We start from the raw sequence: 16,207 nt of genomic DNA, 5'->3' as shown, positions 1-16,207 counted from the left end.
ATCGCCATCATCATCACCGTCATCATCATCGCCATCATCATCATCGCCATCATCACCATCATCACCATCATCATCATCGCCATCATCATCATCATCATCGCCATCATCACCATCATCACCATCATCATCACCGTCATCTCCATCATCGCCACCATCATCATCGCCATCACCATCACCACCATCACCGCCATCATCACCATCATCGCCATCATCATCGCCATCATCATCATCGCCATCATCACCATCATCATCATCGCCATCATCATCATCGCCATCATCATCGCCATCATCATTATCGCCATCATCATCACCACCATCATCACCGTCATCATCATCGCCATCATCACCATCATCGCCATCATCATCATCATCGCCATCATCACCATCATCACCATCATCGCCATCATCATCATTGCCATCACCACCATCACCGCCATCATCACCATCATCGCCATCATCACCATCATCGCCATCATCATCATCGCCATCATCATCACCATCATCATCATCGCCATCATCATCATCATCGCCATCATCATCATCGCCATCACCACCATCGCCATCATCATCACCATCACTACCATCATCATCACCATCACTAGCATCGCCATCATCATCGCCATCATCATCGCCATCACCACCACCGCCATCATCATCATCGCCATCACCACCATCATCATCATCATCGCCATCACCATCATCACGGCCACCATCACCACCATCATCACCACCACCATCATCATCATCACCACCATCATCACCACCACCATGATCACGGCCACAATCATCACCATCATCACGATGTTTCCTGCGCACTACACCAGGTACAACATTGGCCAATAAGTGGCGGTGCCAGGCTAGGTGCACTTTGAGGCTATCACATGAAGTGTCGAACGCCCGCCGGCAGGAGGTCACGAGGCAGGCCCAGCAGGTGCCACGGGTCGACTGACTGAGATGACCGAGATGACTGGCTGATGCACCACCTGTGCCCCCTACTGTGCCAACTTGCTGTGCTTTAGCCACCCGGCGCTCCGCTCGTTGTTGTGAGCGTCGCTCCTCCGCCCTCCGTTGTTGTTGGAGGGCGACTGCCTCCAACTGCCCAGTAGCGTCCTTCACGAGCCTCCTCCACAGAGGCCGATCTTGACACTGCTGGTACCAGTCATCGGCAAGTCCACTCAGCTCCACGTCCTCCTGTACCACATCAACTCCATCTCTTCTCTAGCCCGTGCCGCGCCCGTTTAGCCCCCTCGATCCGGTCAAACAAAAGCTGTTTAGGCATGCGGTGGCTGGGCATGCGGGCTACATGACCCAGCCAACGCAGCCTTGCTTGCCGGAGGAGCTCACCGATGGGACTTGCCCAGATCTTTCAAAGATTTGTGAGCTCCTCACACAATCCAGCCTGCAGGTTAAACCCAGGATGGGTCGTAGGCAGGCCAGCCTAAACGTTTCTAACCGGCGAAAATGTTCCATTAGCGGGGGTCCACGTTTCGCAAGTGTAGAGAAGGGAGGGAATGACTGTGGCCGAGAAGACCCGAAGCTTCGTGCGGAGCGACAGACCAGGTAGCTTCCACACAGCGTTACGCAACCGATGAAAAGATATTGCCGCTCGACTGATTCGGATTAAGACCTCTGCTGTTAAACTGGAGCCAGTCATAAGCACACTGCCCAGGTATGGGAAACTCTCAACTCTCTCCACAACTGCCCCATCACCGATTGGGAGTTGTGGGGGTGGAGTGTCTGATGGTACAAAATACCCAGGCAGGTGCTTCGTTTTGGTGGGGCTGATGGTAAGGCCCCACCTCTTAGTGCCAAGCTCCAGGTTCAGTAGCAGCGCCTCCAACTCATCTTCTGAGTGAGCAGCGGTTACCAGATCGGCATACATAACATGGTTCAGCAATAGGGAGCCATCCCTTGATCGCACCCGGGCATCGATCAGCCTCCCATTATATCTGTACCAAATGGAAATTCCCCCGGTACAGCTATTGAAGGCTTCACGAACTACGCGGTCGAAATAGATGTTAAATAATGTGGGAGCCAGAGGACATCCCTGTCGCACCCCAAGGTGTACAGGGAAAGGCTCCGACTCCCGGCCACGTAGTTTTACCCAGGCCCGCTCACCATCATGAAGGTCCTTAATGATCGTGAGCAGAGGGTCAGGGACTCCGAAAGCACGAAGAACAACTCAGAGCCCAGGCCTACCGATGGTATCATAGGCCTTGACCAGGTCAATAAAGCAGAGATGTAGGTCTTGTTGGAATTCCCTACACCTCTGCTGTAGCAGACGGACAGAACATATTGACACACAACAACCGCCATTCGCCACTAAGTGGCGGTGACGTCACCACAACGCTTGTGCCAGGCCATGTGCACCTTGAGGCCACGTGAAGTGTCGAACGCCCGCTGGCAGGAGGTCACGGGGCAGACCCAGCAGGTGCCACCGGTCGACTGACTGAGATGACCGAGATGACTGGCTGATGCACCACCTGTGCCCCCTACTGTACCAACTTGCTGTGCTTTAGCCACCCGGTGCTCCACTCGTTGTTGTGAGCGTCGCTCCTCCGCCCTCCGTTGTTGTTGGAGGGCGACTGCCTCCAACTGCCCAGTAGCATCCTTCACGAGCCTCCTCCACTGAGGCCGATCTTGACACCGCTGGTACCAGTCATCGGCAAGTCCACTCAGCTCCACGTCCTCCTGTACCACATCACTCCATCTCCTCTCTAGCCCGTGCCGCGCCCATTTAGCTCCCTCGATCCGGCCGAACAAAAGCTATTTAGGCATGCGGTGGCTGGGCATGTGGGCTACATGACCCAGCCAACGCAGCCTTGCCTGCCGGAGGTGCTCACCGATGGGACTTTGCCCAGATCTTTCAAGGAATTGGACAGACGGACAGAACATATTGACACACACATACTGACATGCACGCTGCTGCCTTGCACCAACACCACCACCAGCAACCACCACCACCACCAACCACCACCACCACCCAACCAACCACCACCACCGACCACCACCACCAACCACCACCAACCACCACCAACCACCACCACCACCTACCAACCAACCACAACCACCACCAACCATTCTAGATTTAAAGCTTTCGTGACTGCAAGGATTCATATTCTTAGGTTGTTGCGGTAAAGTCACGTAGGTAGAAAAATTTTAATTAATAAAAGTAAAATAAAAAGTAACCACCACCCACCACCAACCACCCACCACCACCACCACCAACCAACCACCACCACCACCCAACCAACCACCACCACCACCCACCAACCACCACCCACCACCCGCCAATCACCACCCACCACCCACCACCACCACCACCAACCACTACCACCACCCTCACCAACCAACCACCCCCTCCAACCAACCACCACCACCACCCACCACCACCCCTCACCTGCCCCAGCTGCAGGCGCGTGCTGTGCAGGGAGAGGCACCGTGCCTGGCACCGCGCCTGTCCCAGCGCTGCGCCGTGCGGGGAGTCGCGGCGCGACGCCGCGCGGCAGTGACCCAACGTGGGGAGAGTTGGCACCACCAGGAGCACCAACAGCGTCGTCGTCTTCATCGTCGTCGTCATCTTCATCATCATCGTCGTCATCATCATCATCGTCGTCATGGTCCTCATCATCGTCATCATCGTCGTCATCATCGTTGTCTTAATCATCGTCATCATCGTCGTCATCATCGTCGTCATCGTCATCTTCATCATCGTCGTCATCATCGTCATCATTATCGTCATCATCGTTGTCATCATCGTCGTCATCATCGTCTTCATCATCGTTGTCTTTATGATTGTCATCATCGTCATCTTCATCATCGTCATCATTGTTGTCATCGTCATCATCGTCGTCATCATCATCATCTTCATCGTCATCTTCGTCGTCATCATCTTCGTGGTACCCACGGAGTGTCGCAGACGAAGACGCAGACTGTGTGGGTAGGTCGGTGAATGTCACCCCCCACCCCCCCCCAACAAACTTGACGAACTAATCAATCAATGGTAACAACTAGTAATCATTCATTCAAGACGTTCAACTTTATAGAAGTAACTTTTTTCATTTATTCGCTCGCTTTCGGACAATCACAATATGAATGTGGGACTTTGATTTTAAGAAAATCCGATAATCAATAAAGCTCTTTTACACCACCATCACCAACCACCACACAAATATCCAGTCACGTGATCTTGATTATTTAATAAATTTTTTCTTCAACAGATGATTCAATGCCCTTTAAACTAAATTAATTAACCGGTTCGGAGTTGCCAATTAACACAAACCGGTTTTGTTTCTCCGCCGGGGGAGGGGTTAAAGGTTTTAATTACTCACGTGACAGGCAGGGGGGGAGGGGTGGGCACTTAATTGGTTCGTATGCAAATTAGGCGACTTAAGTGCTAACTAGGGCGTGTACTTAATGACGATTGGGTTGATGAAGAATCAGTATATTGGACATTGCCGCGTTACAAGTTGATTATTTAATTAGTGTAGAAGTTTAGTGGGAAATTAATTAGCAATTAAGGGTTAGACGTCTTCGTAATAAGTGGTGTAAGAAAAAAAATTGACCCGAGTTATAATTAAATATAATAATTGCAATTTGTTATGAAATGCATAAGTATGACTAATTGTAACCAATTAGGAGTACACTTATTTATAATTAGATTTGATTATCAGACGCTTCAATTTCGCAAAAATGTTTAGGATCTGACAAAATTGGAATTAAAACCAGTTTTTAATTAACTAAAATACGTAAAATAGAATATTGAAAAAATACGAATCTTTTATCTTGAACTTGTAAGCTCCAGAATATAAAAAAAGTATTTTGCCAGTTTGTAAATATTGAATAAAAATAAAAAACTGACGTCTAAATATAACAGACGCACACACGTACACACACTCAATAACAACAGACTTTTCAAACACCACAAACAAATTTAAAATTCCTCACCGTCGCAATTAAAATAATCAATTATTAATTAACGCAGTTACTTAATCAGCTCCATCACCACCTCAGCACTCCACGCAACTCTGTCTCGCCTCCACCACGCGCTCCCCGCTTTTATACTGCGCGCCTTCACCGGGGGGAGGGGGGAAGTGGGGGGGGGTCGTGGCTAAGCGTTGTGATTGGCTAGAGCTGGCGATAGTGGGGGCGGGTGTGGGAGGGGGGGTCTTCACCAAGCGTTGTGATTGGATAGCACCGGCCATTGTGGGGGCGGGTGTGGGAGGGGGGTGTCGTGACCAAGGGTTCTGATTGGCTACAACAGGCGATGGTGGGGGCGGGTGTGGGAGAGGGGTCGTGAACAAGCCTTGTGATTGGCTACAACCGGCGGCGATGGGGCGGGTGTGGGAGGGGGGGTCGTAACCAAGGGTTCTGATTGGCTACAACAGGCGATGGTGGGGGCGGGTGTGGGAGGGGGGTCGTGAACAAGCCTTCTGATTGGCTACAACCGGCGGTGGTGGGGGCGGCTGTGGGAGGGAGGGGGGGGTCGTGAACAAGGCTTGTGATTGGCTACAACCGGCGGTAATGGGCCGCACGTGGTCGGATCTGATTTGAACTTCACTCGAGCAGTGATTGGGGCCGTCCATAAATGACGTCACGCACCGAGGGGGGGGAGGGGGTCAGACATTTGTGACGAGGTGGGGGGGGGGTGAGAAATGTGACGTCACGTCAAAATGCTGCAACTTTAAATAAGCATAGACAACACGTTCTACTTCATTAAATAGACTTTTTTTTTAAATAAGGGGCCCTCCATAAATGACGTCACGCACCTAGGGGGAGAGGGGGGGGTCAGACATTTGTGACGATGTGTGACGAGGTGGGGGGGGGGGAGGTTTGAGAAATGTGACGTCACATCAAAATGCGCAACTTTAAATAAATATAAACACGTTCTACTTAATTAAATAGACTTTGTAATAAATGTTTTCTCCTACAACATCAGAGTGCAGCGCCACATTAACTACGCACTGCAATGACAATAGTTTAAAGCATTATCATGATCAAATTCCTGATCTATGTAGAACTTATTGAACTAAGTGGGGGCTTTACCATCATTGAATTGTAGTTACTACATAAAGAACACGCCATTATCATTATCATTCCTGATCTATGTAGAACTTCTTGAACTAAGTGGAGGCTTTACCATCATTGAATTGTAGTTACTACATAAAGAACACGCCAGTATCATTCCTGATCTATGTAGAACTTCTTGAACTAAGTACCATCATTGAATTGTAGTTTCTACATAAAGAACACGCCATTATCATTGTCATTCCTGATCTATGTAGAACTTATTAAACTAAGTGTCGGCTTTACCATCATTGAATTGTAGTTACTACATAAAGAACACGCCATTATCATTGTCATTCCTGATCTATGTAGAACTTCTTGAACTAAGTGGAGGCTTTACCATCATTGAATTGTAGTTACTACATAAAGAACACGCCATTATCATTGTCATTCCTGATCTATGTAGAACTTCTTGAACCAAGTGTCGGCTTTACCATCATTGAGTTGTAGTTACTACATAAAGAACACGCCATTACCATTGTACCGTATCCATGGTTTGAACTTCTTTTGCACCTAAACTCAAGAGACGACGAGCTTCCCAATGAATCATGAGCAGCACAACCACCACACTCGCCATGCCAGGAGTAATATTTAAATAAAAATTAAAATTAAACACGCTTTTATTAAATGTACTCGTAATGGAAGAACTCCACGACTCCAGGAAGTGGCCCCCAAGCTTGTCCATAACGTAAGGGGATCGTGGTGACTCACAGCCAGCGTCAGTTGAGCGTGGACAATTAGACCCAAGCCGAAACATGACATATAAAAAATAATGTTTTAAAATGTTTTATGATAGAATATAGTATTGTCATGAGCATGACATCAGTATACCAAGTTTGCAGTCGATACCACATTGGGAAGTGGGTTTAAATTGAGTTACAAGATGTGAGGATACAACGACAGACAGAGTGAGTTAAATGAAAGTGTGTAAGAACACTAGTTTATAACAACAACAACAGAGTGAGTTAAATGAAAGTGTGTAAGAACACTAGTTTATAACAACAACAGCAGAGTGAGTTAAATGAAAGTGTGTAAGGAGACTAGCTTATAACAACAACAACAGCAGAGTGAGTTAAATGAAAGTGTGTATGTAGACTAGTTTATAGCAACAACAACAACAGAGTGAGTTAAATGAAAGTGTGTAAGAAGACTCGTTTATAGCAACAACAACAACAGAGTGAGTTAAATGAAAGTGTGTAAGAAGACTCGTTTATAACAACAACAACAGAGTGAGTTAAATGAAAGTGTGTAAGAACACTAGTTTATAACAACAACAACAGAGTGAGTTAAATGAAAGTGTGTAAGACGACTAGTTTATAACAACAACAACAACAGAGTGAGTTAAATGAAAGTGTGTAAGGAGACTAGTTTATAACAACAACAACAACAGAGTGAGTTAAATGAAAGTGTGTAAGGAGACTAGTTTATAACAACAACAACAACAGAGTGAGTTAAATGAAAGTGTGTAAGGAGACTAGCTTATAACAACAACAACAGAGTGAGTTAAATGAAAGTGTGTAAGAACACTAGTTTACAACAACAACAACAACAGAGTGAGTTAAATGAAAGTGTGTAAGACGACTAGTTTATAACAACAACAACAGAGTGAGTTAAATGAAAGTGTGTAAGAACACTAGTTTATAACAACAACAACAACAACAACAGAGTGAGTTAAATGAAAGTGTGTAAGGAGACTAGTTTATAACAACAACAACAACAGAGTGAGTTAAATGAAAGTGTGTAAGGAGACTAGTTTATAACAACAACAACAGAGTGAGTTAAATGAAAGTGTGTAAGGAGACTAGTTTATAACAACAACAACAGAGTGAGTTAAATGAAAGTGTGTAAGGAGACTAGTTTATAACAACAACAACAACAGAGTGAGTTAAATGAAAGTGTGTAAGGAGACTAGTTTATAACAACAACAACAACAACAGAGTGAGTTAAATGAAAGTGTGTAAGAACACTAGTTTACAACAACAACAACAGAGTGAGTTAAATGAAAGTGTGTAAGAAGGCTAGTTTATAACAACAACAACAACAGAGTGAGTTAAATGAAAGTGTGTAAGAAGGCTAGTTTATAACAACAACAACAGAGTGAGTTAAATGAAAGTGTGTAAGACGACTAGTTTATAACAACAACAACAGAGTGAGTTAAATGAAAGTGTGTAAGAACACTAGTTTATAGCAACAACAACAGAGTGAGTTAAATGAAAGTGTGTAAGAACACTAGTTTATAACAACAACAACAGAGTGAGTTAAATGAAAGTGTGTAAGAACACTAGTTTATAGCAACAACAACAGAGTGAGTTAAATGAAAGTGTGTATGACGACTAGTTTATAACAACAACAACAGAGTGAGTTAAATGAAAGTGTGTATGACGACTAGTTTATAACAACAACAACAACAGAGTGAGTTAAATGAAAGTGTGTAAGAACACTAGTTTATAACAACAACAACAGAGTGAGTTAAATGAAAGTGTGTAAGAACACTAGTTTATAGCAACAACAACAACAGAGTGAGTTAAATGAAAGTGTGTATGTAGACTAGTTTATAACAACAACAACAACAACAGAGTGAGTTAAATGAAAGTGTGTAAGAACACTAGTTTATAACAACAACAACAACAACAGAGTGAGTTAAATGAAAGTGTGTATGTAGACTAGTTTATAACAACAACAACAACAGAGTGAGTTAAATGAAAGTGTGTAAGAACACTAGTTTATAACAACAACAACAACAACAGAGTGAGTTAAATGAAAGTGTGTATGTAGACTAGTTTATAACAACAACAACAACAGAGTGAATTAAATGAAAGTGTGTAAGAACACTAGTTTATAGCAACAACAACAACAACAGAGTGAGTTAAATGAAAGTGTGTATGTAGACTAGTTTATAGCAACAACAACAGAGTGAGTTAAATGAAAGTGTGTAAGAACACTAGTTTATAGCAACAACAACAACAACAGAGTGAGTTAAATGAAAGTGTGTATGTAGACTAGTTTATAGCAACAACAACAACAGAGTGAGTTAAATGAAAGTGTGTAAGAACACTAGTTTATAACAACAACAACATAGTGAGTTAAATGAAAGTGTGTAAGAACACTAGTTTATAGCAACAACAACAGAGTGAGTTAAATGAAAGTGTGTAAGACGACTAGTTTATAACAACAACAACAACCACAACAACAACAACCACAACAACAACAGAGTGAGTTAAATGAAAGCGTGTACAAAAAATATAACCGCTGCTCAACCCCTTCACATCTGTTTTTTTTTATTATTTTAAATTACATCACACAGCTTAAAACACGAGTTTACACACACACACATTTTTTTTTATCCACCAGATATATCAAACTGGGGTGAGGGTTGTGGAGGATTGGGTTTGTTCCGCGTGTCAGTAAAAGTCTAACGAGGACTTACATGATCATATTTAAGGAGAAATCAACCCCATGTGTTTACGATACTATACACGCTACCAACGAGTTTCAAATCAGCGGTCCGCTTTTACACGATTGTACATACACTGCGTCGTCCTTACACACAGGAGGCGGGTTTTCGAGACAAATATAATTCATAATACAGTTGTTTTTCCTACGCCGGTTAGATCGGGTAAATATACAATGTGTGTCGTTAAACCCGCTAACACCACCACCACCCGACCCAGCCAATCGGTAAGGTCTGGAAAAAAACATCAATGGGTGTCTACCCTTCTCTGGTTTACCCCGAGCTCTCAAATACAATGATAGTGCGCTGTCTTTGAGTTGTACGCATTTTGGCGTCATCTGGTCCAACACCATTTGAGACTGGGCTCTAAGAAAAGCTGTCTCGGGTGTGGACCAATCAACTTCAAGGACAGTGCATACCATTATCATCATCAGAGTTGTTTATTTTTGTTTGCATTTTGACTGCTTGTGTTGTGGTCGTTGCAAACATGATCCCTTGTATAAAGGTGTCAGTTTTGTACCAGTTGAAAGGGTGAAAACCTATTACTATATTTTGCCACTGGTAAAGGAGATGTCTCATAGTGTAAATGTTTACCCCGAGCTCTCAATACTCTGATAGTGCGCTGTCTTTGAGTTGTACGCCTTTTGGCGTCATCTGGTCCAACACCATTTGAGACTAGGCTCTAAGAAAAGCTGTCTCGGGTGTGGACCAATCAACTTCAAGGACAGTGCATATCATTATCATCATCAGAGTTGTTTCTTTTTGTTTGCATTTTGACTGCTTGTGTTGTGGTCGTTGCAAACATGATCCCTTGTATAAAGGTGTCAGTTTTGTACCAGTTGAAAGGGTGAAAACCTATTACTATATTTTGCCACTGGTAAAGGAGATGTCTCATAGTGTAAATGTTTACCCCGAGCTCTCAATACTCTGATAGTGCGCTGTCTTTGAGTTGTACGCATTTTGGCGTCATCTGGTCCAACACCATTTGAGACTAGGCTCTAAGAAAAGCTGTCTCGGGTGTGGACCAATCAACTTCAAGGACAGTGCATATCATTATCATCATCAGAGTTGTTTCTTTTTGTTTGCATTTTGACTGCTTGTGTTGTGGTTATTGCAAACATGATGCCTTGTATAAAGGTGTCAGTTTTGTACCAGTCGAAAGGGTGAAAACCTATTACTATATTTTGCCACTGGTAAAGGAGGTCTCATAGTGATGGAGAAGATGTTACATTGCATTATCCGTTTTTTTATCCCATTAAAAACGAGTCCCATTGTAAGTGTTTTAAAAGAAAATGTTGAAGCCCCCCTGCATTTACGCAATCCAACCTCCACCAATCCCTTCATTACGGGACGGTGACGTCCTCTCCCCGCCATTCCACGTTTAAAGCTGCACGTCACAGACACACACACACGGACGACATCGCCCTCTAGTGGTTTATAATTACAAAGACAATGATCGCACGGGCTCGCCTCCGAGGAAAGCTGCGTGTTGAATTGGATGCGACGCGATGATGAATGTGCGATAGGGGAACGCGCACGCGGATTGGACGGAGCGAACTGAAACTACTACGCGGCATTTTTCGATTTAAAGCTTCTTTCGTGACTGCAGGGATTCATCTTCTTGGTTCTTTCGGTAAAGTCATCACGTAGAAGGGAAGTAATAAAATAATACAAATAAAACATCATAAAATACAATTCTCACGACGTTTCGGCCACAACAGGTGAGGAGGGCTGCTTGCGTTGTGGCCGAAACGTCGTGAGAATTATTTTATTGTTTTATTTTTTATTATTTTATTACTTCCCTTCTACGTGACTTTACCGAAAGAACCAAGGAGATACTACGTGGCAGCGCAAGTTGGGAATAAGTGGCGTCGTCATCATCGCACGAGGCATCGGGATGCTGCTGGATACATCTAGACGCTACCCACCACACGCACGCCCTCAGTTTTTATTCGGACTGCATATACAAAATGGTCGAGTGAACGGAAAACTTACTACGTTGCAGCGCAAGTTGGGATAAGTGGTGGTCGTAACAGCTGCCTTTGAGGTAGCGTCGTCATCACACGAGACATTGGGATGCTGCTGGATACTTCTAGACGGCTACCCACCACACGCCCTCAGTCTTTGTTCGGACTGGATATACAAAGCGGTCGAGCGAGTGGAAACTACGTCGCAGCGCGAGTGGGGATAAGCGGTGGTCGTAACAGCTGCCTTTGAGGTAGCGTCATTATCGCACGAGGCATGGGATGCTGCTGGATACATCTAGATGGCTACCCACCACACGCCCTCAGTCTTTGTTCGGACTGGATACTCAAAGCGGTCGAGCGAGTGGAAACTACGTCGCAGCGTGAGTTGGGATAAGCGGTGGTCATAACAGCTGCCTTTGAGGTAGCGTCATCATCACACGGGACATTGGGATGCTGCTGGATGCTTCTAGACGCTACCCACCACACGCCCTCAGTCTTTGTTCGGACTGGATATACAAAGCGGTCGAGTGAGTGGAAACTACGTCGCAGCGCGAGTGGGGATAAGCGGCGGTCGTAGCATGCCGCCTCGCATAACATCGTCAACGCACGGGGCATTGGGATGCTGCTGGATGCTTCTAGACACTACCCACCACACGCCCTCACTCACTGTATGGACTGGATATACAAACGTAATCCAGCGAATGGAAACTACTACATCGCAGCGCGAGTTGGAATAAGCGGCAGTCGTAACGGCCGCTTCGGGGTCATCATCATCATCATCGTCGCACGAGGGGTTGGGATGCTGCTGGATTGCATCTCGATGGCTACCCCCACGACGCGCCCTCAGCGTTTGTTCGGCCCTGCGTCACGCATCTCAAGGTTGCGTTATCGCCCACTGGTGCTTCACCCCCCCCCCCCCTCCTGTAGTATATATTATTTATTAATACGCGATTTTTCCCGTAGCACGGCGTTCTTCAGGAACGCAGCCGCCACCTACTACTACCGCGTTGTTATACGAGAGCAGATTGTACATCGACGACAACAACTCCGGGCAGAGTCCACAACCGCGCAACCAATCGGGCGGATCTGAGCCACATCACTTCCTGTCATTGTGATGTCACTTCCTGTCATTGTGATGTCACTTCCTGACTGTCGGCGGCAGTGACTTTCCGTATGCGGCGTGATGTAATTTTCCATCAAATGCAGGCGCCGCGCCTCCGAACGGTGACTTCCTTTCGACGTGATACCACTTCCTGCCATTGTGATGTCACTTCCTGTCATTGTGATGTCACTTCCTGACTGTCGGCGGCAGTGACTTCCCGTCTGCGGCGTGATGTCACTTTCCACCAAATGCAAGAGCAGCCTCCGAACCAATTGGGTGACTTCCTTTCGATGCGAAACCACTTCCTGTCATTGTGATGTCACTTCCTGTCGATATGATACCACTTCCTGTTGATGTGATACCACTTCCTGTCGATGAGATACTACTTCCTGTCGATGTGATACCACTTCCTGTCGATGCGATACTACTTCCTGTCGATGCGATATCACTTCCTGTCGATGGACATCACTTCCTGTTGATGAGATACTACTTCCTGTCGATGTGATACCACTTCCTGTTGATATGATATCACTTCCTGTTGATGTGATACCACTTCCTGTCGATGGCCATCACTTCCTGTTGATGCGATACCACTCCCTGTTGATGCGATATCACTTCCTGTTGATGGACATCACTTCCTGTTGATTCGATACAAATTCCTGTCGATGTGATACCACTTCTTGTCGATGGCCATCACTTCCTGTTGATGCGATACCACTTCCTGTCGATGGCCATCACTTCCTGTTGATGCGATATCACTTCCTGTCGATGGACATCACTTCCTGTTGATTCGATACAAATTCCTGTCGATGTGATACCACTTCTTGTCGATGGCCATCACTTCCTGTTGATGCGATACCACTTCTTGTCGATGGCCATCACTTCCTGTTGATGCGATACCACTTCCTGTCGATGGACATTACTTCCTGTTGATGCGATATCACTTCCTGTCGATGGACATCACTTCCTGTTGATTCGATACAAATTCCTGTCGATGTGATACCACTTCTTGTCGATGGCCATCACTTCCTGTTGATGCGATACCACTTCCTGTTGATGGCCATCACTTCCTGTCGATGGACATCACTTCCTGTTGATGCGATATCACTTCCTGTCGATGGACATCACTTCCTGTTGATTCGATACAAATTCCTGTCGATGTGATACCACTTCTTGTCGATGGCCATCACTTCCTGTTGATGCGATACCACTTCCTGTCGATGGCCATCACTTCCTGTCGATGGACATCACTTCCTGTTGATGCGATATCACTTCCTGTCGATGGACATCACTTCCTGTTGATCCGATATAAATTCCTGTTAATGTGATACCACTTCCTGTTGATGTTTTTATCACTTCCTGTCAACATACCACTTCCTATCGACGTGGCATCGGTTTCTGTCCACGTGTTACCACTTCCTCTAGCTGCGATACCTCTTCCTGTCAATGTGATACCTCTTCCTCTAGATACGTAGCAGCTCAGTGGGACCTTAACCGTCTTACAACCAGAGGTCGCAAACGGGTTTTGATTCCTTACCCGTACCAGGCCGCACCAGGGTCGCAAACTGGTACCCGTACCCGGCCGGGTACGGGTAGCCGGGTATCAGGTATGGTACGGGTATCGGGTACCCGATTGCGACCTCTTGCTGCCAACCCCGACAGAGCTAGCGACCGTCGCTGCCGATAGTTTTGTCGGTCGTTTCGTTGGCTGCGCCGGCGGTGGCTTCTACCACAGGTACGAGGAGGAGGGGAGGGAGGGAGGGAGGAGTGAAGGTGAGGAACACGGACAAAAATAATTTGGCGTTGAAATTTCTCGTGCCGTGCCACACAGCTGAGCGGGAATTGGCACAACCACCCACCCCACCCAACCACCCCACCCATCCCTTAACCCCCACTCTATAGGAGGGTAACTTGGCCTGCTCTTCCCATGCTCTGGGTCAGTTCTCGGAAGGCGCGAGAGGGGTGGGGATCACTCGCACGTTGTGACCGCACACCACGAGGTGACCACCCTCCAACCCCCGCCCGGCCATCACCGTACCCCCCGGAACCACCCATTCTAAAGGAGTAGTTGGCCTACTCTTCCCCATACTCTGGGCCAGAGCCCCCCCGACACCCAAGAGGTTTAAAGCGTTCCTCCGACCAACGCGTTCTCAAACGCCTTCAATATCCGGTACAGTAACGACGACGCTGCTGCTGCTGCTGCTGCTGCCACCACCGGCTGACTCGGGGCAGGGAGGGGTGGGTGACGGATAAGCGCAAGTTCATTACAATATACAAGACGGGATTTCTATCGAGCGAGACAACAACGAATTGCAGTCGCTGGGTGGAGAACAACACCTCAGAATACCTCGAGAGATTTATCGCCCGCCTACTCTCGCTCTCCATAGCTCCATCTCGTTCCTGATTCACCCCCCACCCGCCCCCTCCTTTTCCACTGGCACATCCGAGCTGTGCCAGCACGGGTCCAGTACGGGGCCAGTATGGCACGGGTGGGTTTTGGTTAAATACCCACTGCACATTTAACCGAGCCGAGCCAGAACCGAGCTGTGTTACGGTGACCTCACAAAACATCAGATTACGGACTTTTTCCACCTGCACACGTGAGCTGTGCCAGCACGGGTCCAGTGCGGGGCCGGTACGGGGCCAGTATGGCACGGGTGGGTTTTGGTTAAATTCCCACTGCACATTCAACCGAGCCAGAACCGAGCTGTGTTACGGTGACCTCGCAAGACATAAGATTACGGACTTTTTCCACCTGCACACGTGAGCTGTGCCAGCACGGGGCCAGTACGGGGCCAGTACGGGGCCAGTATGGCACGGGTGGGTTTTGGTTAAATTCCCACTGCACATTTAACCGAGCCAGAACCGAGCTGTGTTACGGTGACCTCACAAGACATCAGATTACGGACTTTTTCCACCTGCACACGTGAGCTGTGCCAGCACGGGGCCAGTACGGGGCCAGCACGGGGCCAGCATGGCACGGGTGGAGTTCCTTTCCACTGGCAATCTATCGAGCAGAGCCGGAACCGAGCTGTGCTACGGTGTTCTCACAAGAATACAGTGAGTTACTGAGTAGGTGGGCGAGTGAGTGGGCGAGTGAGTGGGCGAGTGAGTGGGCGTGTGAGTGGGCGAGTGAGTGGGCGAATGAGTGGGTGAGTGAATGACCGGATAGGTGAGTGGGAGCGTGAGTTACTGGGTGGGTGGGTGAGTGTATTGAGTGGCCGTGTAAGTGAGTGTGTGAGTGAGTGGGCGCGTGAGTGGGTGGGCGAGTGAGTGGATGAGTGGGCCAGTGAGAGGGTGGGTGAGTGAGTGAGTGGGTGGGTGAGTGAGTGTGAGTGAGTGGGTGGGTGAGTGTGAGTGGGTGGGTGAGTGTGCGAGTGGGTGGGTGTGTGAGTGGGCACGTGAGTGAGCGTGCGAGTGGGCGAGCAAGTGACCGGATGGGCGCGTGAGTGAGTGGGCGCGTGAGTGAATGGGCGAGTGGGCAAGCGAGTGGATGGGCAAGTGTGTGAGTGGGCGATTGAACGGGCGAGCGAGTGAGTGTGTGGGCGAGTGAGTGGGCGAGCGAGTGAGTGAGTGGGCGAGCGATTGGGCGAGCGATTGCGGCCGCGTCGATCTTTCTCT

General features: G+C 47.3%; 1 protein-coding gene across 1 annotated transcript in view; it reads right to left on the bottom strand.

Annotated features, from left to right (window-relative positions):
- Positions 1-5,049, bottom strand: part of LOC144952213 (anosmin-1-like) — a 70,786-nt gene extending 65,737 nt beyond the window's left edge. The window contains 1 exon segment of the mRNA XM_078882625.1: positions 3,401-5,049. Within this exon segment, the coding sequence (XP_078738751.1) occupies positions 3,401-3,892 (492 nt within the window). The 5' untranslated portion in view covers positions 3,893-5,049.
- Positions 5,050-16,207: the final 11,158 nt, after the last annotated feature.

The sequence above is a fragment of the Lampetra fluviatilis genome, chromosome 66 (genome assembly GCF_964198595.1).
Source record: "Lampetra fluviatilis chromosome 66, kcLamFluv1.1, whole genome shotgun sequence".
NCBI lineage: Eukaryota > Metazoa > Chordata > Hyperoartia > Petromyzontiformes > Petromyzontidae > Lampetra > Lampetra fluviatilis.
The sequence above is the reverse complement of the archived record's forward strand: the minus strand, read 5'-3'. Positions and strand labels throughout refer to the sequence as shown.